The following is a 24,119-nucleotide window of genomic DNA, read 5'->3' on the forward strand; positions in this document are numbered from 1 at the left end:
TGGGTGGGTGGGCTTGTGGTGGTCTTCCCACCCCTCATGTTTTACGAGAAACATGCCTTGGGGGGGGGGGGTGCGGGGGGCATAAAATCCAGCCCCATGGAGAAGCTGGTCTGACTCCACGAAAATTGTAGGGGTGGGAATAGGAGAAGCCTATTCCCGCTATGGAGCAGGCCAGGTTGTGAGTGCAAGGTCCAGGTTCGATAAACGCATCCTTTTCGCACGCCAGTGAAAATTTGGGGTACCAGGAATGGGGGCGGGAAACCCGCCTGCCATTTTAAAACGCCTCTGGAGTCCCTTCGACCCTCAGAAAATCCGGGCCAATAGCTCTGTTCTTCAATATGGCAAGAAATTTCCCGTTGGTGAGCGGGAGTGGGGGCGGGGCCTGCTCGTCGACGCGTAAAATGACATGGAATGACATCTGGCGGAACTCCTGATGTCATCTCGCGTCATTTGCATTTTCAAGTAGGTGGGGGCACGGCCAAGTCAACTGTGTGCCTGCCAACCTGTCAATGGCCTATTTAGGCCATTCAAAAAACAATTAAGCTCATTAGTGGATCTGCCCGTCCAACCTTAATTGGCCCGCCCACTAAAAATGGCGGCACCACCCCTCCCAACCCAATCGGGGGTGCCAATTGGAGGGCTGCCCGCCCGCCCCCTCAATTCCTCCCCGACGGGGGGAAAATTTTGCCCAATATTTACTTAGAGGAAATTTCTGCTCATCCAGTACTGGATATCTGACAAGCAGGCTGGCAATTTAGAAACAGTGAAGGAATCAAGAGTGATTGTGATGAAGGAAAGTGTAAAATTCAATCCTATTTTAGTCCTTATTCACTGTAGATGGACTGGACTGCACAGTGGAGTTCAGTTAATATAATCCCAATCTTTGTTAAACTATATATCTTGAGGAGTTTGTTTATTCAATAGGGTTGGACTTTGTCAGCGTTGGGGTTATTGCTGGTTTAAACCAAGTTGTGTATTAACAGGCTGCTTTTCAATTGGCAATTGAAGCCAAATACTTCAAAAAAAGCTTTGAATTCCTAACCCTTGGCAAGCTTTGTAATCATTTTATTTATTTGTTCAGGTGTTGTCTTTTGTAGCACTTGAGCAAGCTTTACCTGTGTTATGTTGCAAAATCACAAACATGTTCTTTTTAAGTTAGTGTATGCTGTTACTACACACAGTCGTTGGACCAGTTATTCCTCACACAAGTGACAATAAGCAAGCGCAAGGCATTTTTACTGGTTTCTTTTGAACAACTGAATACATCTTCAGCAATATGAGAAGTCTATAGTGCAGCCTTTGATTTGATTCTTTTATATAAGTATATAGGAATCCAAATTCTAGGTTTATCCTAGTGGAGTTGGTCAACCCTTGTGTAGCATTAATCTTATTTTCAGTGTGAAGGTTAACATTGCAAGAGTGTGATCTGTAAGTCAAAGTATATAATTAAGCCTGTTGATCCAAGCTTCATCAGACCAGAGTACTGGAAGCAGCTTGGAAAATCTACAAGGCCAACTGAAAGGTGAATTGGGTCATTCAGTGATGCGTCAGACCCAACTCCTGCCAATTTTAAAAAGACTGCACAAACCTGATAGTTGGCAGGAAGATCAAATAGAGCAATTAATGGATTTAATTAATAAAGCAGCATACATCAGAATCAACTGAAGCATTGATCTGAATCAGCTAAATTACATGTTCCATTCTAATCTGAATATAGGACCAGTAATTAAGGATCATTGATCTGAATGAACTAAATCACATGTTTCCCTTTAATCTGGATGTCAGACCAGCTGATAATGACTGTGGGAACTAATGAAACAAAATAACATAAAGTGCTACAATGTTGAAGCACTCTTGATTAGTGGCTACGTCTTTCAGAAGAGATATAACAGCAAACCTAATTTGTCATCCTAGGTGGCCATAAAAGATTCCATAGCACTATTCGAAGAGCAGGAAGCCCTCCTGGTGTCCTGGCCAACATTTAACGCTCAACAACCATCACTAAAACTGATCATCTGGTCATTATCATGTTTCTATTTGTGCACCTTACTGTTTACTGATTGGCTGTTGTGCTTCCCTATATTACAAGTATGACTACACTTCAGAATTACATCATTGGTTGTGAAACGTTTTGGGACGTTATGTGGTCATGAAAAATGCAAAATAAATGCAAATTATTTTCTTCTTTCTTTACATTTACATCATCTCTACCTAGCATAGCTAATGTTCTTCATCTTCCTTACACCACAAAGTTAAGTATTTCCAAATTCCTCACATTAAGGCCATAAGAAAGTATGAAATAATAATAAATTCTAGAAAAGGCCCACCAAGGTCATGGACAAACCTGGCTTTGCCCTATTCATTTTGCTTCTTAAGGAAAGGTTCTGCAAAATTTTTCTCTGTGCACTGCCCCTGTTCCCCACCTCCCCACCCAAAGGTAAACAGAGCAATTCTCCGCAGCCTAGGTAATTTAACCCCATTCTCTAGTCATCCCCTACACCAGATGTCTTTTTAATGTCTACATTTTGAACTTGGTACAATTTACCGAGGTTGCCTTTCAAGCATCGCCACTTCTGAAGTGAGCATTTTAAATAATGGTACTGATCATAGAATTGAAGTACAGAGCACTGGGATTTACAAGCTTAGTTATATAATGGCTGACATGAGGCACTTTGAACACTGTATCTCAGCTACATCAAGCTTCTTAATAATTCAATAGGTCAGCTTCAAATCCTGTCTCAGGTTCTGCCTATGCTTGGTAAACAGACTCGATTGAAGAAGATTTCATCTGTATTCGTTTTCAAAAAGGGTTTTCCTGATACGGTAGCTTTATTTATTTTCTTGGTAGAGAAAATATTCACCATGCAAGCTGTCGAAATAACAGTTTGAAAAGAAAAGGTAATCATTCTGCCTCAGAGTAGACATTCAGGAGATAAGTTTGATTGTCTTTTCCTGCTATTAAACTGTCCAGTTTGAAAACTTGGATGGATAAATGAGGAAATTAAATTATTGTATTTTTTATTAGCATGCAGAATACATTTAGAATAAGCCAAATTATAGCATTTTATTGTGTCAAAGTTAAGCTGATTTAATAAAGAGAATTGATTGAAACCCAAGTTGTTGGACTCCTTAGAGAAAATAATGTTCCCTATATGTTAGCCAAAGAACCCTTTAAAAGACAACCCCAAACTTACTTGTTTAAGCTCAGTCACAATATACAGGACATTCTCATTTTAGAATTCCGCTCAGACACTGGGAGTCCTGCCAGGAATCACAAAATCCATAATCACATGATCTAAACCACTCCTGTAACATTAAGGTTGGAAATTTTGCGCTTCAGATTGGCAGCATGCCACACTCTGTCAGTAGTGGTGTGATTCCATCCTACAGTCCCCATCCTTCCTGCTCCTAAGCCTCTATGCTAGTGTGTTACATCAAATTCCTGTACCGAGACAAACCTGCCATTTTAAATATAGAGCTAATAGATTTGTTTCAGAAGTATTAAATTTGTTTGGCAAAACTTCTGGAAGGCACTGTATTACATTCCTAAAGATCTATATAGTAAATTAGGTTTCTGTATAAAATGGTGAATGCTGATATGTTTATTAAAGGAGTAATACCATTGCCAAATGAACAACATTGGAATTTCAATAAGTTTGAACCATGTCAACAGCGAGCAGATTTTGCCCGGAAACTTCCTTATCTCTGGAGTTGTTTTTATCAGGATTTTTTTTTCGCCTTTTCTTTTTATTCATTCACAGGATGTGAGGCAAGGCCAGAATTTGTTACCCTTGAGAAGGCTGTAGTGAGCCACCGTATTGAACCGCTGCAGCCCCTGTGATAAAGGTACACCTACAGTACTGTTAGGAAGGGAGTTCCAGGATTTTGACTCCGTGACAAGGAACAGCGATGTAAAGCAGGATTTTGCCCTTGGCGGAGGGTGCTCAGTGGGGGTGGCTGCCTGCGATCGGCTCCGCACCGCGATTTCATGCGGGCGGGCCAATTAAGGCCCGCCCTGTATGGATCGTGAGCGGCAGCGCTGAGCATTGCCTGTGCGGGCGGGAGGAGGAGGGACAGCCGGGCCTAGCGTGCAGTTCAAGCATGCGCAAAAAAGAGCACTTCAATCGCCCTTAGGCATGGAGCTACCTCAGGGAGATTGAAGCGCTGTGTAAAAAAAAAAATGAAGAATAAAAATTTAATAAGAAGTGTCCTCACATGTGACTCTGAGCTGGGACATGTTTTTAATTCAAAAATAAAGTTTTTATTTAATGTTTATTTGCTTTAGGAAACCTCATCCTGCTCGTGGATGAGGTTTCCTAAAAAATGTAAAGCCCACTTGGTCTGTTTGCCTGCCCACCAACCATTAGGTTGGACGGGCAGCGTACATTTGAATTTAATTAGATTGTTAATGACCTTAATAGGCCTTTTAATTATTGGCAGGTGCGCAGCCGACTCTGGCGCACACTGATCAAACGAAATATCACGAGACTGCGCAATGACGTCGGGACACACGCCCGACATTATCGCGCATCATTTTATGCCCAGGCGTGTCAGGCACACGTCCGCATGCCGAGCGTAATATTCTGCCCGTAGTTCCCAAGTCAGGATGGTATTGGACTTGAAAGGGAACTTGCAAGTGGTGGTGCTTTCATGCGCCTGCCGCCCTTGGCTTTTTAAGTGATAGAGATTGTGGGTTTGGATGGTGCAGTTGAAGGAAGCTTGGTGAGTTACTGCAGTACATCCTCTAGGTGGCACAAGCTGCTGTCACCATACATGGACGGAGTGAATGTTTAAGGTGGCGGATGGGATGCTGAACAAGCAAGCTGCTTTGTCCTGAATTGTGTTGAGCTTCTTGAGTGTTGTTGGAGCTGTACTCATCCAGGCAAATGAAGAGTATTCCATCACACTCCTGACTTGTACCTTGTAGATAGTGAACAGATTTTGGGGAGTCAGGAGATAAGTTGCTCGCTGCTGAATTCTTCACTTCTGACCTGCTCTTGTAACCACAGTATATTTATGGCTGGTCCAATTAAGTTTCTTGCCAAGCCCCCAGAATGTTAATGGTGGCAAATTCAGTGATGGTAATGTTGCTCAATGTCAAAGGGAGATGGTAGATTCTCCCTTGCTGGAGATGGTCATTGCCCAGAACTTGTCTGCCACAAATATTACTTATCAGCTGAAGCCCAAGACTGAGTGTTATCCAGGTTTTACTGCGAATGGGCATGGATTGCTTCAGTATTTGAAGAGTCGCACATAGTACTAAACGTTGTGCAATAATCAGCAAACATCCCCAATTCTGACCTTATGGTGGAGGAAAAGTCATTGATGAAGCAACTGAAAATTGGTTGGCCTCAGACACTACCTGAGGAGCTCCTGCAGTGATGTCCCAGGGCTGAGAGGATTGACCTCCAACAATCACTGAAGACTTGTGCTCCAGAACTTGCCGTGTCCCTAGCCAATCTGTTCCAGTACAGCTACAACACTGGCATCTACCCAGCTATGTGAGAAATTGCCCAGGTATGCCCTGTACACAAAAGGCAAGTGAGGGAGGGGTCATAAACAGTGCTGTCAAGCGGCACTTGCTTAGCAATAACCTGCTCAATGATGCTCCGTTTGGGTTCCAGCAGGGTCACTCAGCTCTTGACCCCATCACAGCCTTGGTCCAAGCATGGATAAAACAGCTGAACTCCTGAGGTGAGGTGAGAGTGACTGGCCTTGACATCAAGGCAGCATTTGACTGAGTGTGGCATCAAGGCACCCTAGCAAAACTGGAGTCAATGCAAATCGGGGGAAAACTGTCCAATGGTTGGAGTCATACCTAGCGCAAAGCAAAATTGTTGTGGTTGTTGAAGGTCAATCATCTCAGTCTCAGGGTATCACTGCAGGAGTTACTCAGGGTAGTGTCCTAGGCCCAACCATCTTCAGCTGCTTCATCAATGACCTTCTTTCCATCATTAGGTCAGAAGTGGGGATGTTCGCTGATGACTGCACAATGTTTAGCACCATTCCTGACTCCTCAGAATCTGAAACAGTCCATGTCTAAATGCAGCAAGACCTGGACAATATTCAGGCTTGGGTTGACAAGTGGCAAGTAACATTCGTGCCACATAAGTCACCATCTCCAACAAGGGAGAATCCAACCATCAAGCCTTGACATTCAATGGCATTACCACCACTGAATCCCCTATCAACATCCTGGGGGTTACCATAGACCAGAAACTGAACTGGGCTACAGAAAATACTGTGGCTACAAGAGCAGGTCAGAGGCTAGGACTCTTGCAATGAGTAACTCACCTCCTAACTTCCCAAACTCTCTCCACCATCTACAAGGCACAAGTCAGGAGTGTGCTGGACTACTCCCCACTTGCCTGGATGAGTGCAGCTCCAACAATACTCGAGAAGCTTGACACCATTCAAGACAAAGCAGCCCACTTGTTTGGCTCCCCATCCACAAACATTCACTCCCTCCACCACCGACACACAATAGCAGCAGTATGTACCATTTACAAGATGCACTACCGGAACTCGCCAAGGCCCCTTAGACAGCACCTTCCAAGCCCACGACTGCTACCGTGTAGAAGGACAAGGGCAGCAGACAGATGGGAACACCACCACCTGGAAGTTGTCCTCCAAGACACACACCATCCTGACTTGGAAATGTATCGCTTCCTTCACTGTTACTGGGTCAAAACCCTGGAACTCCCTCCCTAACAGCACTGTGGGTGTACCTACACCACATGGACTGCAGGCAAGAAGTCCCAGACTCCCACCATTCTGTGGATGAAACGATTTCTCTTCAACTCCCTTCTATCCTTTCTACCAATTGCTTTAAATTTATGACCCGTCTGCTAAGGAAAATATGTCCTTCCTATCCACTCCATTCACCTCAATTAAATCTCCCCTCAGCCTCCCCTGTTCCAATGAAAACAACCCCAACCATTCAATATCCAATCATTTATTTTTTCATTATTCTTTCATGGGATGTGGGCACCGCTGGCAAGGCCAGCATTTGTTGCCCATCTCTAATTGCCCTTGTTAGGTCATTTCAGAGGGTATTTAAGAGTCAAACACATTGCTGTGGGCCTGGAGTCATGTGTAGGCCAGACCAGGTAAGGATGGTAGATTTCCTTAGTGAACCAGCCACTATTTCTAAGGCTAATATTCCAGATTTGCTTTTATTCCAGATTTGTCAACTGAATTCCAACCACCAGCTGGCCTTGGTGGGATTTGAACCCACGCCCCCAGAGCATTCCCCTGGCTCTCTGGATTACTAATCCAGTGACATTACCACGCGCCATCATCTCCCCCTTATGAAATTCTCCAGTCCTGGCAAATCTCCTCTAAACCTCTCATCCGTCCTGCAATGCAGTGACAGAAATGTATGCAGTACCTTTCCTGTGGCACAACCAATGCTTTCTACAGTTCTAGCATTACCTCCCTATTCTTATATTGTACGCCCTGGCTAATAAGGGAAAGAATTCCAATTCTGTTTTTGTTTAAGAATTCCAAATGCTGCTTTGGCCTGCTTAGCTTCCTGTCCTGCTCCTTCAGGGATCTGTGGACATACACTCCAATGTTCCTCTGTTCTCTATAATTTTCAGTATCCTTCCATTTAATATGTATTCCTTTGCCTTGTTTGCCCTTCCCAAATGCATTACCTCATGCTTCTCCAGATTGAATTCCATTTACCACTTTTCTGCCCCCCTGACCAGTCCCTTAGTATGTTCCTGCAATCCACAGCTTTCTTCCTCATTGTCAATCACATGACCAATTTTTGTCTCATTTGCAAACTTTTTAATCATGCTCCCTACATTTTAAGTCTAAATGATAGATATATTTTGTTTAAGGCAAGGGACCTAGTATTGAACCCTGCAGAACTCCACTGTAAATGGTCATAAAGACTCCAGCTGACCCTTATACTTTGCATCCAACCTCTGAGCCCATTTTGGATCCAGTTTTCCATGCTCCCTTGGATCTCATGGGTTTTTACTTTTCTGACAATCTGCCTTGTGGAACTTTGTCAAAAGCCTTGCTGAAAACATGCAGACTACTTTAAACCTATCACCCTCATCAACTCTCCTGATCATCTGGGGTTGTCTTTCTTCTTTGCAATTTTCTAAAAGCTACAGAAAGTGTTTGGGATAGTGACCAGGCATCTCACATACACTCTCAAACCTCTTTAACACCGCACAGCCAGTGCAGTGACCCTGCAGAAAGTCTTGTAATTTGACTTGTGGTTCAGAAGAATTCAGTAATCATAGATTGAATGGAGCAAGCACCAAAAACAGTGTAAAAATGCTGCTGTGAAAATTTCTTTCACATTTGAGGCATTATTCTTTATACAGAGAGACGGGTTAATTTGGCTTGAATCCGTGGCACTTTTGAGTTTCAGAGGAAATGGTGTTTGCAGCTCATTTCACCCTGTGTATGCACTTAAATCTCCTTATCAGTGTGAATTAAATGGATTGAAGGGAGTGCTACTCTTGCCAGGGAACAATTAAGGCCATTTCATTGTATATATTGGCATGTTGACTAGTGGGACATCGATTGCACAAAAAAAACTTGGCAATATACATGCCAAACTAATAGCTTCAAAGATAGCAGACCCAGCCTGAAGAAAGCTAACAACTCAAAAAAACAACCCTGACCATATTGGCCTTTGTGCCATACAGCTAAAGAGTGCAGATGTACCATAAACGGTACAGATGTGGGCTTCTCATTATCTAAGCTGCAGATATAATCAGATTGCATCGTTTGCATAATGGAAGAGTATGGCCATAAATTTCAGGAAATTTCTTGAGAAATTAAGAGTGTTGTGCAAAAGGTGTAGTGCACATGGATTTTCAAAAGGCTTTTTCAATAAGATATCCCTCATGAGGCTCTTTACAAAAACTAAGGCAAGTAGTATTAGAGGCTATGTAGCAGCATGGATTGAAAGTTTGCCAATGGACAGGAAGCAAAGAGTTAGGATAAATGGGTATTGGCCAAAATATTAGTCAAAATTGCTACTTCAGGTTGCTTGCCGGTTATTCTGTATAAAAAAGAAAGATTTGCATTTATATAGCACTTTCACAACCATTGGATATGTCAGTGGTTTACAGACAATGAAGGGCTTTTGAAATGTAGTCATTGTACAGTAGGAAACATAGCAGCCAATATGCATTCAGCAAACTTCCACAAACAGCAATCTGATAACGACCAGACAACCTGTTTTTTGTGACGTTGATAGAGGGATAAATATTGGTCAGGACACCGGGATAAACCCCCTGCCCGAGTGTTTCAGTGAGCGATTGGCCAGCCAGTGTGAAGTCACGGTTGGGACTGATCACAGGTGGCGGACCATTGCACGGCCGCTCCCACACCCACCTACTGCCCCCACCCGACGAGGGGAAAATCCTCCCCATATAATAGTCCAGCACAAAAAGGCCCTTTGAGTCTGTACCAGCTTTTTTGAAAAACAATCCAGTTAGTAACCACTACCAGACATTTTTTTCCATATCCCTGCATTTTTTCTCCTCCATGTAATTATCTAATTCCCTTTTGAAAGCCACTATTGAATCTGTTTCCACCAACCTATCTGACAGTGCATTCAAAATCCTAGCTACTCACTTCCCCCATGTTGTCTCTTGTCCTTTTCCCAATCATATCAAATCTATGCCCTCTGGCAATCGACTGTTCAGCCATTGGAGACAGTTTCTCTGTCTAAACCCTTCATGATTTTAAACACTCCTATCAAATCTCCTTTTTGTCTTCTCAGCTCTAAGCAGAAACCCCAGTTTCTCTAGTCTGCCCATCCAACAGTAATCCCTCATCCTTGGAACCATCCTAGTAAATCTCTCCTATACCTTGTACAAATCCTTCACATACTTCCTAAAGTGTGGTGCCCTTGAAAAGGCAGTGATGAGCTTCTTCTTGAAACGCAGCAGTTTAGGTGGCGAATGTATTCAACAATGTTGTTTGGTTACAAGCCCCCAGGTTTTGACCCAGCAATGATGAATGAACAGCGATATATGTTAGAACAATGTATAACTTGGAGAGGAACTAGAAGTTGAAGACGCTCCCATGATTTGCTGCCCTTGCCCTTCAAGTTGGTGGCGACCACAGATTTGTGAGGCAATGCCATTGTCTGACCTAAATTATGAAGAATGTGTATTTTGGCAAAGCACTGGAGGCTGCTGGTGCATATCAAACTGCACTACACCATGAGTCACTCCCTTCAGGAACACCGTGGGGGTGGGGGAATATTGAAGTCAGAAAACATCTATCCATGCACTGCAATTTGCCATTTACAATATTTCAACTAATTAGCCAAGAACATCCTAATGCTAGTAGAAGCACTGAATGTCAGAAACGTCAGCAATTCGAGCTGGAGATGGATGGACAAAGTCTTTGGGTCAGTCCATCCTGGCTGTGCCAGTGAAATCTGCAGATGATTGTGCACCCTTTGCATGATGACATGAAACCCAAGATCTGTACCGGCGTCATTTTCTTTCCTTTTTAGTCATTTCTGGAAACATTTTGAAGTGCAACAAAGAAAAGCACAAGCCTCGCTTTGTCTGGCTGCACTGCCTATATTTGGTGTTGAGCGTGAGGTTTGTAGAAGGGATATGGAGCTGCAGCATGAGCACCCCCCCCCCCAACCCTTTAACCTTTTAATTAGATTTTTAAAAAGTTTGAAAGTCCTCTCCTTTCAATCCAATTGAAATTAGTAACACATCTAATGGATCTGACGAAAACAGAAGATGAGCAAAAACAGGCAATAGAATCCATTAGCATCTATAAGGGAAAGATACTGACAGTCTTTTAAATTCACTTTTATACTTTCGGTTCAGATTTGCAGCATTTATGTATTTTTCATTTTTTCTCAACCGATGGACGCATGTATCTTTGCAGTCGATTTTCCCAAAGTAAACTGGCTACCTCATTTGCCTACAAAACAATATTAACTACATTTCAAAAGTAATTTGGCTGTGAAGTGCCTTGGGATGTCTTGAGGATGTGAAAGGTGGAATGTAAATGCATCTTTTCTTTCAAAAGTAAATACTTTCTATCTGGTTCATGAATAGTCCTTTAACTGGAATACACACAGAAATAAAGTCAGTCTTGTAGCTCTTACTGGAAAGCTGCTTCATTTCAATTTTTGTTTTGCTTCCAGCTGAAGTTGGAAGAGAAGCCCGTTTGTTGGTTTCTGAAAGCTTGCAGCAGTGACATTTGACTGTTGATGGATGTGTTCTCTAGCCAAATTTCCAACATATTAGTAACTGCAAACAAAGTATTCATAAAAATTCCAGTTACAAGTATGACAAGGCCGGCGGTGTTGGGGGGGGGGGTGTGGGTGCAAGAAATGCAACTGCCATGTGGAGCATGAAACTAATCACACCTAGCGTGTGTCCAGTGTCCCCTGTTAATTGGGGTTACCAATTATTCCTTCTACTGTTTTTCTAAGCTGTGAATATTCTCTCAATAGGGATAAATCCAATTCTGAACAGATATGGTTCAAAGCTGAAGAACAGCTGTGTTATGTTATGTGATAACAGGATTTTCACTTGTGCACTGGGGGTTAACATGCACATGATAATATTTTTTCCTCCCTGTTCTGAAGATACTAATTCTTGCTGGCATATTCTTCTATAGGCACTGGTAACATTTTGGCACTTTGTTCGAAAAGTATTCCTTCATGTTTGAGCCAGGATAATAATTGTTGGAGTGCTATTTGACCCTGGAGGGCTTCACTGCTGGATGTATTCAATGTTCACACACTTGTCGTTTCCAGCAGGGTCACTGATAGCAGTCAGGAACTGGAGATCTGGCTCACGTCCCTTTATCACTCCTCGAATTCTGAGGTCATTGTAGAACATTTAGCAGGTGCTGCACGTAAGAACAACCAACGCTTTATAGAAGCATTTATTACCTTTCCGTTAGACCACCAGTTATACTGTTCTGTCCTACTATTTATCCAATATTCAGTAGATATAGTCACACAATGTAGTAAGATCTACTGTTGCTTGGAAAGAATTTTAAAATTGCAAAAATGTATCATTTTGTGTTTCCCTCTTTCGTAGAGATTTGAAACTGGATAATGTTCTCTTAGATTCGGAGGGACATTGCAAACTGGCTGACTTTGGAATGTGCAAAGAGGGAATCTATAATAATTACACAACTGGGACCTTCTGTGGTACACCTGACTACATTGCACCAGAGGTAGGTAAAAGGTAAACGAGAATCCTTGCCAGTGTACTGTATTGTTAAAGATCCAGTTAGGAATGAGAATGAGCACTTCATTGAGGCTGGTTATCAACTGATTCTTTTGAAAGAATCTTTTAAACTTGCCTCTGCCCTTACTTTTGAAGCTTTGTACAGGATTCAGCCTGCAGAATTGTGGCGCTCTCGACATTGTGATTGATCTCAGGTAAGTAGATCAATTACCTGGGCTTCTTAGCATAGTTTGATCCATGATGGGATTGTGTAATGCCCTGATCTGTGGCGAGTTTGGTGGTGGGTGGGGAACCTGCCACCTTCCCCCTTCCACCCCAATCAAGTCAGTGGCGGGTAGGCCTGCGGACAGCTTTTCTGCCCCACCATGAATTGAGGCCCTTAAAGGTTTCATCCTACCACCATTGGTATTGACCCAGCAGCAGGTGGGGAGCTAGCCATGCAGGGGGCACAACAAGCAAACCCATGTGAGTTTGAAACAAAAACAAAAAAAGCTGGAAAAACTCAGCAGGTCTGACAACATCTGTGGAGAGGAACACAGTTAACGTTTCGAGTCTGTATAACTCTTCAACAGAACTAATGAAAAATAGGTGAAATATAAGCTGGTTTAAGGTGGGGGGGCTGGGGGTGGGGGTGGGGGTAGAGCTGGATAGAGGGCCAGTGATCGGTGGAGGCAAAGAAGAGACTGCCAAAAATGTCATAGACAAAAGGACAAAGGGGTGTTGACAGTGGTGATATTATCTAAGGAATGTGCTAATGGTGACAGTAAGCAGGACAAGCAAGGTACAGATAGCCCTAGAGGGGGTGGGGTGGGGGGTAGGGATCGAAATGGGCTAAAAGGTGGAGATAAAATGATAGATTGAAATAAATTTAAAAACAGGTGGAAAAAGAAAAATATGTTTAAAAAATTATAAATTTTTGAAAAAGGGGGGATCGGAAAGGGGGTGGGATGGAGGAGAGAGTTCACGATCTGAAGTTGTTGAACTCAATATTCAGTCCGGAAGGCTGTAAAGTGCCTAGTTGGAAGATGAGATGCTGTTCCTCCAGTCTGCGGGAGGCCAAGGACGAACGTGTGGGCATGAGAGCAGGGTGGAGTGTTGAAATGGCAAGCGACAGGGAGGTCTCGGTCATGCTTGCGGACAGACCGAAGGTGTTCTGCAAAGCGGTCACCCAGTCTGCGTTTGGTCTCTCCAATGTAGAGTAAATTGCATTCGGAGCAGCGAATGCAGTAGACTAAATTGAGGGAAGTGCAAGTGAAATGCTGCTTCACTTGAAAGGAGTGTTTGGGCCCTTGGACGGTGAGGAGAGGGGAATTAAAGGGGCAGGTGTTGCACCTTCTGTGGTTGCATGGGAAGGTGCCGTGGGAGGGAGTTGAGGTGTAGGGGGTGATGGTGGGGTGGACCATGGTGTCTTGGAGGGAACGATCCCTGCGGAAAGAATCCACTGGGGTGGGGGGGGGGGGCTGCGGTGAAGGGATGCTGGAGCTGGCGGAAATGGCGGAGGATAATCCTTTGAATGCGGAGGCTGGTGGGAGGCCATGTGAGTTTGCTTGTGAGCTCTTGGGGCAGTTCCATATTCAAAGGCACTTAGTGCCTGATCAAGGAAAATGGTTCTGGGAAACGGGGAGCCTTCTGAGAGCCACCCACTTTGCTGCCAACCTCCCACCCGCCCCCCCCCCCCAATCTAGGCCTTGGATGGATGTCATGCAGGCAGCAGCCACTGCTTCCTTGGTGGCTCTGCCGTTCAATAGAGCCACTGGCCTCTGATAGACCAGTAGCACTCGAAAGGCAGGACTTCCGCCCCAGGGGTCTTTGATCCGGGGAAGGCCGGCTGATGTCCAGCTAAGTGCCTGAGTGGCACTTAGTTCAGGAGGCCTTCTCTAAAAGAAGAGACGCGGGGCTCTTGCCTCCATTAAATACCTCCCTATGTTTCACATGTGCTGGTTAGTCTATTGTGTGCATTTCCAAATAGCGATGGACCTCAGGAGCTACTTTAAAAGCTCACAGGTCAGTTTTAGAATTTTGCTACTGTCCTGGCTGTAATCAGCTATCTCAGTGTCTACTCAGGAGTCAAACTGGGTGCCTTTTGCTTGGTACTATATCCAGCTACACGTACGCCTTTTGAGCAGTGACGCTTTGCTTTTGCAGTACAAGTATTGCCCTTGACAACTGGGGATCGTACAGAAACCAGAAACAAAGTTGTATTTCATTACTTAGAAACAATTGTGCCTTCACAAGCATGTTGGTTCACACGAGCAGCTTGATTGTTGCTTCAAGTGTGGCGAGAGCCCTGCAACACGACAGCTACCCAAAGGTAATATTCCCAAATCACTTTAAGAAATGGTGATGCATTCTTCGAGACATTAGCTTCATGCAACATCCACTCCAAGCTATCAGCTTTGCATAATGTAAATAGGATCACTGAAAGCTTTTCCTTATCTGATTAACTGCAAAGGTTCAGATGTTCAAAGATAACTATTCAGCACAATTCACACAGCCACACAAGGATGTTTCATATCAGTTAAGCCATGGTAATAACAATCAGTGTTCTCATGTTAATGTTGACTGAGTGAGCTCAGAGTTCTTATTTTGGTGAAAGTTTTATTTGTAAGATGGGAAATGCAAATATTGGGCAATGGAATGATTTATAACTTTTCTTACTCCATGTACCCACTCACCCACACCTTGACATGACCGGATGCAAGGATTTATAACCACTTCGGTTCAAAAAATGCACCTTCACCTTCATAAAAGCATCCCATATGGCACAGTAGGACTTTGCTATCTTATAGAGCTCACATTTTATTGCCAATTTCTGCAGAATTATATGAACAGTGTTGTGCACTGGACTGTTTCCTTTATGACCTAGGTTGAGATTACTCAAACCTTTTTCAGGCAGGACCTTTATGGATGTTTAAGAGAAGAGAATGTCATCAAATTGGCTTGGACTGAATTTGAACCTTGATCGCTCAACCGAATGGATACCTTTTTTTGCATTGGCCTGTTCCTGAGTTATTTTGGTATGGTATCTGAATCAATGGCCTGACTCAGCTTGACCAGTGCAAGGATTAAGTTCCTCGTAAATCCCTCTGTGACTCAGATTCTCACCATAAATGCTGTTCTCTGACCATTGTCTGATGCGGAACCAGGCTGTTCACAACCTTAATGTCACATTTGACTCTGAGATGAGCTTCTGACCACATATTTGCACCATGACTATGGCTACTTTTCCCACCTCCATAACATTGCCTGACTCTGCCCCTGCCTCAGCTCGTCTGCTGTTCAAAGTCTCATCTTTTGTCACTTCTAGATTTGACTATTCCAAAGCACTCCAAAGCAGCTTTCCATCTTCCACCCTCCATAAACTTAAGGTCATCCAAAACTCAGCTGCCCATATTCTAACTTATGCTTAGCTCTATTCACCCATCATCCCATGTGCTGATTTTTATTGACCCTCAATTAACCAACATCTTGATTTTAAAATTCGCCTTATTTTCAAATCCTTCTGAGGCCTCTATAATCTCCTCCAGTTTTACAGTTCACTGAGAAATCTGTGTTGCTCCAGTTCTAGCCTCTTGCACATCCCAATTTTAATTTCTACACCATTGGTAGCCATGCCCCACAGTTGCTGATGCCTAAACTTTGGAATTCCCTCCCTAAACCTCTCTGCATCTTGACCTCTCTTTCCTCCTTTTAGGTACTCTTTAAAACCTACTTCTTTCACCTGCTCCAATATATCCTTATGTGGGTCATTGTCAAATTTTGTTCAATGATGCTCTTGTGAACATTGTGTTCCTGGATATTTTACTGTGTGAAAGGTGCTAAATAAATGCAAGTTGTTGTTGCATTATCATATCTAGGACCCTTCCTTGGCTGCTCAGAGCAGCTCAATAATGGTTCACCAAGCAATATAATTCAAGGTGAAAGCGCCATGTAAGAATTTCACTATCCCTCCCTCTCCCCATATAAACCATCTCACCTCCATGTGTGTGCAACATTGAGTCTGAAAAGCTGACAAATGTACCAACCAAGGCGAGAACTAGACACCATTCATGTCCATGGAATCAAGGAGCACACAAAGAGGCCAGTTGGTCAATCGTGCCTGTGCCGGTTCGTTGAAAGAACTCTCTAAATCGTCCCACTCAACTGCTCTTTCTCCATGGTCCTGTATTCTTTAACCCTTTAAGAAGTTATCCATGGGGTGGAATTTTCCATGCCCATTGGCGGCATGCTTGTTTGATGGACATTATGGCAAGAAGGCCAAAAATCGCTATCCTGACGTCGTGGAAACCAGTTTGCAATCGTCCACTCTGCCTGTCAATGGCAGGCCGCGTTTCCCGCCTTCGGGCATTGTAATACATCTGCATGTCATTATAAGCCCAGTTCACCAGAACCATTCCCTAAGCTGGATCATCTAAAGATAATCACGCCGACGTGTTTCACATCAGCACATAAGTGACGTGTACCTGGCAAGCTACACTTCTCTTGGGACTTCGAGATTTGTTTGCCTACCTTGCTTTGGGCAATACTCACAGTCGTCAGTGCCAGGCTTCGCAGACAGCACCACATAACTTTTAAGGGCCTCACGGGCAGGTCTCTACCAACCAGACCAGTCAGAAGGCGGGGGTGGCTTTCCAATGGCTGTAGGGTTAGGGCTTGCTTGGGAAAGGGAGAGAAGTGGTCTCGGGCAAGGAAGAGGCTACAGGTTGAGGGCTATACTGTGGAAGGAGGGTATCCCAGGATGTGTGTGTGGGGGCACATGTTGACCTGTGCAAGCGGCCTCAAGATGGTGAGGACTCAGGAGGCAGTCTCCAAAGGAGGTTAGGCCAGATGGATATATGAGGGTGTGTGTGTAGAGAGAGAGCGATGATGTCCCTTGAGATAGCAGTGAGTGAGATGCCAGTGAATGTGTGATGGGCTTAAGTGCGTGAGTTTAGGGTCATGAGAAGGTTGCCATATCCTGGCAACCAGGTGAGATCATTCACCCTCTATCTGCATTGGATGGCCAATCTCTTCTGTGCAACATTGGCTCTGATCGCCACTGCCATCGCCTACCAAGGTGGAGTGGTAATGTTGCTGCCCTTCCTGCAGCCAGAGTAGAGGTAGAGGACACCAAGGCGGGCCTCCACATCATCCAAAAGATGCTCGAGGGATAAGCCACTAAACCTGGGGGCTGCAGTCTTCTTGCTTTGTGTGGCCATGCATTCTTTGCAGCTGTACTGGGTTGGAAGCACCAAGAGGTGTGTGCCTGGCTATACTTTAAATGTGGCGCCTGGCGTGATGAAGTGACGAGGTGACGGTATGGTGGGCAAATCGGAGCCCACTCGCCATCGAAATGGGGTGTTTCCCGGGAATGCATGATTAATGAGGCGGGATTGGGACAATACGGTGTGAAAAGCCGTCATTGTGTCCGGCGGGTGAAAGGTTCTTTTTCTCGCCCTTAGTGCAAATCTGGGATGATTCTGCCCATGTAAGTGGACAGGTTCTGTTACGGAGAACAAATGCTCTATCTAAATTTTCATTTGGTTTACTTATTTATTTAGATCTTTTTTTCACTTTAGTTGTTCCAGGCAGTCTGCTTAATGGTGTCCTTCTGACTGGCAACTTGTACATAATTATAAGCAGATATCACGCTATTGTTCAGACTAAAATAGTGCATTCTAAATAACATGTAAAGGCATGGTATGACTTAATGTGCCCTTATGCACTCAAATAATTAATAGTGTAACTCCAGCACCTAACATCTGTCAAAAAGAAGTATAATTCTGGAGCTGCTAGGCTGTGGTTGAATAAGGCATGAAACACATATTTATTAGGTAGCACATGGTGCAGTTATAGGTTTGTTAAACCCATAGGACATCTGATAGCACAGCTGACCTGGAGACAGAATAAGCCAGATGGGTTTGGCTGGGACAAGTATCAGAAAGGTAGATTTTCTGGGTCCTCACCATGGTGACAAATATAGCATTTCTGTATGTTTTGTTTTAATAGTTTCCAACCCCTTTAGACATGAACCTAACATTTGTACTGTATTGAAGTTTCCAGTTAATTTGCGTGGTAACGCTGCTGGATTGACATGAATTCTGTTTCTGGCCAGATTTTGCAGGAATTGCAGTATGGTTCCTCCGTGGACTGGTGGGCACTCGGTGTCCTGTTGTACGAGATGCTGTGCGGTCAGCCACCGTTTGAAGCTGAGAATGAAGACGATCTGTTTGAATCAATCCTGAATGATGAAGTCCTTTATCCTGTGTGGCTCAGTGACCGTGCAACCGCCATCCTGAAAGCAGTAAGCTACAACCCTTTCCTTAACTCTCAACTGGTGACTTTGGTACTAAACTGTGCTGTGCTGCGTCACTGCTTTTATATCACAGGAGCAAAGCAGTCTAGGCAGAAATGAAAGTAATATTTCTGATCTTAAAACAACCCCAATAGTGTGTATGAAACATTTCTCCTATGCCTGATGGCTCAGTTAATAAAGGCTTTTGCTATGTGCTACTGAACATTGTTGCTCGGAGGAATTGTTTTGATCCACTTTATTCCCTCCTTTCCTAAAGCATTAACTGGACATGAATAGCAGCAGTCTGTTTGTTCCTGCTCTCACCTGATATCCACATACATATATTTCCAACAACAACAAAAACTTATATTTATATAGCACCTTTAACATGCATGCCACACAGAGGCATTGTAAAACAAAATACAACACTGAGCCACGTAAGGACATATTAAATCAGATGAGCAAAAGCTTGGCCAAAGAGCTGAGTTTCAAAGAATATCCTGAAGGAGAAGAGTGAGGTAGAGAGACAGAGAGGTGTAGGGAGGGAATTCCAGAGCTGGGGCCTAGGCAACTGAAGGCACAGTCACCAATAGTGGAGAGATTAAGGATGGGGCTGCTCAAGAGGCCAGGAGTGCAGGTATCTCAGAAGGTTGTGGGGTTGGAGTAGATTACAGAGATCTGGAGGGGCAAGGCCATGAAGAGGTTTAAAAACAAGGGTGAAAAACTTAAAATTGAGACGTTGCTAGATGAGGAGCCAATGTAGATCAGCAAGCACAGGGATGATAGGGGAATGGGACATAGTGCAAGTTAGGACACTGGCAACAAAGTTTTGGGTGACCTCCAAAGTTTATGGAGGGTAGACTGTGGGAGACCAGCTGGGAGCATGTTGGAATAATCAGATCCAGTGGTAACAAAGACATGAGTGAGGGTTTCAGCAGCAGAGGGGCTGAGACAGAGGTGAAGTCAGGTAATGTTAGAAATTGGTGGTCTTAGTGATGGCATGAATATGTGTTTAGAATCTCATCTATGACACCAAGGTTACCAGCAGCCTAGTTTAGCCTCAGACAGTCACCAGGCAGAGGGATGGAGTTGGTACCTAGGCATTGTAACATGTTGGACATAGTTTGGTAGGTCTTGGGTAGTTCAATAGTATTTGTTAACTACAGTACTAGAAACTATATACATAGGCACAGTAAAGATCCAAGCTAGGAGCTATCTCCATGCTTGCTTCCACATATTGCCCTGTCCAACATTACATTGACCCCTAAACGTGGGTCATGTGTTCTCTTGCATCACCATGTGGGCAGTATTATACTCAGTTCCACATTAACGCTTTTTGTGCCAGACTCATATACTACGCTAGTGAATGGAGTTTGGGGCAGGCACCAAAAACACTGGCTTCAGTGTTCCCAATATTCAATTGGAGGAAATTACTTCTTATTCAGTATCGGTAAGCAGCCTGATAACTTAGCAACAGTGGAGGAGCCGAGAGAGGTGATGGTGAGGTCGAGCTATGAGTCATCAGTGAACATGTGAAGACTAACACTATGCTTTCGGATGACGTCACTGAGGAGCAGCATGCTGATAAAAAATAGGAGGGCCCAAGGATCAATCCTTGGGGAGACGCCAGAGGTAGCAATGTGCAGGCAGGAAGAGAAGCCTTTGCAAAGTGATATTCTGACTGCAATTAAAGAGATAAGAATGGAACTAGGTGAGAGCAATCACCCCTCAGCTGGGTGATAGGGAAGAAGTGCTTGAGCAGGATGGTGTGGTCAACGGTGTCAAAGGCTGCAGACAGGCTGAAAAGGACAAGGAGGGAAAGTTTACTTTTGTCACAGTCACATAGGATGGCCATTTGTGACTTTGATAAGAGCTGTTTCAGTACTGTGACAGGCTCAAAGGATCCAACAGATCATTGGTCAGCAACTAAGAGTCTTGCTGGTTTAGAAATGCTGGCTGCAATTCTAGCACCCTAACTTGATGCCCTGACTGAGATCAGTTAATTCAGCTGTGACCCAGTCGGCAACACTCTCACGTCAACACAGAAGGTTGTGGGCTCAAGTCTCGCTCCAGAGATTTGAGCATAAAAATCTAGGCTGATGCTCCAGTCCAGCACTGGGGAAGTGCTGCGCTGTTGAAGGTGCTATTTTCTGCCCTCTGTGTGCAGGTGGGCTGCTGCATTCCTCCATTAGGACAGTGCCTACACTTCAAAAGCACTTCATTGCCTGCAAAGTGCTTTGAGTTGTCCTGAGGTTGTGAAAGGCGCTACATGAATTCATGTCTTTCATTTCCCTTTACTTTAGCACAGGCTATGAAGTGGACATGGCACTTTCTGATTTATTTGGATTAGTGCCATATTGGGCATTGCTTTTGCCCACTGGACCATCAGGGAATTTTTTTTATTGAATCAATTGGTTGATCTTTTAACAAAATAAAAGGCAACAATTCCATTGAAATGCTTCTGAAGCTGGCCTTGGTAAAGCTGCAAGGCTCCTTTCCTCATGCCTTGCAGCAGAGAGCACAACGTTCCTTTAAATGGGTGCCGAGGAAAGATTCTCGATGGCACAGCATATTAACCTACTGCAGCCTTGGTGGCCTGTACATTGAGTTCCTGATCAGGTTCCTTGGAAAAATTAAACAGAACAAGTAAACCTTGTGGCTATTATGCACATCCGGTACTGGTCTTAGAACCACGTTGTAAGACTCACGAGACTCAGGTGGTCAGATGGGGAAGGGAGGAGAACCTGGACAATGACATGAATGAATAAATAGATAAAAGGGATAAAGTACCACAAAATAATAATATGGCACTGAAGCAGGTTGTCAGGCGTATTTGTTTTAGTCTCAAACTATAGACGGGGATGCTGGTGGGACACAGAGTGGCATTTAGGCTCAGATTTTGTCTTTTTTCCCCAGTAACTGATGAAAATTCACTGAAATCTTTAATATTTAAATATCTCTGCATCATTAGAGAAAAGTAAGTGGAAAATTCAACTTTTGTAAATCCCAGAATTTTTGCTCCTGGTTTTTATTTGAGCACACAGAAGGGCAGTGAAAACCCTCAACTGTGACAGAATAAAACTGTCCGTCACCCGTTAATGCCCCTATCTCCTCATGCAGTGAATAATAAGGCTTTTCAATTCAACCTCATTATATTCATGTTCATGCTTTTTTTTTTATTGTTGTATAAATTCCAACCTTAATATACAATTACTGTAGGTTCATTTAGATTCAACGTTGGTTCATTTAGATTCAACAACAGTTATTTTTGATTTATTACAATTGTAATGTCAAGGGAAGGTAAGTCACAAGGTCCTGTCACTGCTGTGGCTAAAATTGCACTGAAGTGTTCCTCTGCAGATTGTGGTGATGACACCATAGATAAAATATTCTCACTGTGGTCAGATCATGTATATTGCAACAAACCTATAGCTATACTGCACATTTCCTTTAGCTTGGATGAGAAGATAACACTGTGCCAATCAAGTTTGTACAATTTAACCCCCTTCCATGATTCATCTTACTGACACCCTGATGGTGATCAGACTTGTTTCTGAGTAGCTGTGTTGCAACATCCTCCAGTCGGAGCTGAAGTCTGAGAAACTTTCCCTCGCTTGTCAGGACCGTAAACCTGCTCATATACCTGTTTATTCATTCTTGCAATGTGAGCGTTTGTTACCCATCTCTAATTGTCCTTGAGAAAGTAACCGCCTCCTTGAACCACTGCAGTCACGTAGGTGCAACTACAGCGACGTTAGGAAGAGAGTTCAGGATTTTGACCCAGCGACAATGAAGGAATGGAGATATAGTTCCAAGTCAGGATGGGGTGTGATTCAGAGGGTAGCTTGCAGGTGGTGGTGGTTCCCATGCACCTGCTGCCTTCTAGGTGGTAGAGGTCGCCACTTTGGAAGATGCATCTAAGGAGGCTTGGCAAATTGTTGCAGTGCATCCTGTAGATAGTACACACTGCTGCCATAGTGTACCAGCGGTGGAGGGAGTGAATGTTTATGGAGGTGGATGGGGTGCTTTGTGTTAGATGGTGTTGAGCTTCTTGAGGGTAGTTGGAGCTACACTCATCAGGCATGTGGAGAGCATTCCATCACACTGCTGACTTGCACCTTGTAGATAGGCAGATTTCGGGGAGTTAGGAGGTAAGCTACTCACCACAGAATTCCCAGCCTTTGACTTTTTCTTGTAACCACAGTATTTATATGGCTGGTCCAGTTCAGTTTCTGGTCAATGATAACCCCATGAATGCTGATAATGGGGTTTCAGCGATGGTAATGCCATTGAATGTCAAAGAGAGATGGTTAGATTCTCTCTTGTTGGAGATGGTCTTTGCCTGGCACTTGTATGGGGTGAATGTGACTTGCTTCTTACCAGTCCAAACTTGAAGGTTGTCCAGGTTTTGCTGCATCCAGGCATGTCCTCATTCTTCATGGAAGATCTAAGGCTGTGGATCCTTGGGGGATATTGCTGCTGGGCTCAGTGCTGTTTTCACCCAATATCCATGTTTCAGTAGAAGTTACCAGATAACAAACAGGAGTGGAAATTCTGACAATCCCTTCCCCTCCTTAGGTCCTTTGTAGTACCCCAATGGTTGATAAAAACGGTTAACTAAGCAGGGACGAGGAGTTCAATCCAAGGTCCTCTTCTCCAGGCAGTGTCTTTGCCTTTGCTATTAAGCATATTTAAAAACTTCAGGAGCAGAACTTTATTAAATGGCTTCTGGAAATTCAAGTTAATTATGCACACTGACTGACTGACACCGTTACCATCTTACAGCAAGTGTATATCTCAACTGAGTGAAGAATTAAGTGTGCATATCACTTTACTCTGGGCATCACCATCCACTTTTCACATTTCCTTTTCCTCATATTTTTCACCAACTGAGTTGCACAAGAATAGATGCAACAGAACTATCCAATAGTGTTTTGTTTATACATCAAATCATGAATCATCCTGGATATTGAAGGGTTAGCTTAACCTTGTAATTAATAACGACCTCTTGTTTCTCATTGTCTTGCCACGTCACAGTGCAGTTTCCAATTATCTCTGCAGTGATTCAAAGATCTGCTCCCCCCATCCCCGACATTGTTCAAGGTCCAGCCACACTTGTAGTGTGCACATGAATATTATCAGCTAACAGCTCGACCCTGTCCACTTGCTGTGCGGTGTGAAGTTTGTGTTGTGGTGTACAGTGACAGCCAGCCACATCAGTTTTTTCCCAACAGAATTTCCCCTTCAATGCAATAAGGCAGCCTTACAGCTTTTTCCCTTTCTGTTTAAACTAGATAACTCCAACACTGCTCTAATCGGTAAAAGAGGAATTGACTGTTGTTGCCATGGCATGCACACTATTCACACTCTGATATTTGCCAAGTATTTTTGCAAATGTGGTTTTACACCCCCAGCTGCTGTTTAAGGGCAAAAGCACAGGATCACCAGCTTGACGCACATAGAAAGATAACATATGAATCATGTGAGTGTTGGTGTCTTGCCTCCAAGTACAGATATGAGGAATGCTGTGTATTTCTTCATTTCCCAGGGTCTGTAGAGGAAGCACGGCTGTTCATTTAATACAACACCGCCAACCCTACTAGAATTTTGCATCCTGCAATTTATCCTTC

General features: G+C 43.8%; 1 protein-coding gene across 2 annotated transcripts in view; it reads left to right on the forward strand.

Annotated features, from left to right (window-relative positions):
• Nucleotides 1–24,119, forward strand: part of prkcha (protein kinase C, eta, a) — a 217,089-nt gene that overhangs the window by 176,389 nt on the left and 16,581 nt on the right. For both annotated transcript variants that reach the window (XM_041214867.1, XM_041214866.1), the window contains 2 exons: nucleotides 12,063–12,201; nucleotides 18,310–18,498. In XM_041214867.1, the coding sequence (XP_041070801.1) occupies nucleotides 12,063–12,201; nucleotides 18,310–18,498 (328 nt within the window). The remainder of the gene's footprint in view (nucleotides 1–12,062; nucleotides 12,202–18,309; nucleotides 18,499–24,119) is intronic.

This window comes from Carcharodon carcharias, chromosome 20 (assembly GCF_017639515.1).
Source record: "Carcharodon carcharias isolate sCarCar2 chromosome 20, sCarCar2.pri, whole genome shotgun sequence".
In the NCBI taxonomy this organism is placed as follows: Eukaryota; Metazoa; Chordata; class Chondrichthyes; order Lamniformes; family Lamnidae; genus Carcharodon; species Carcharodon carcharias.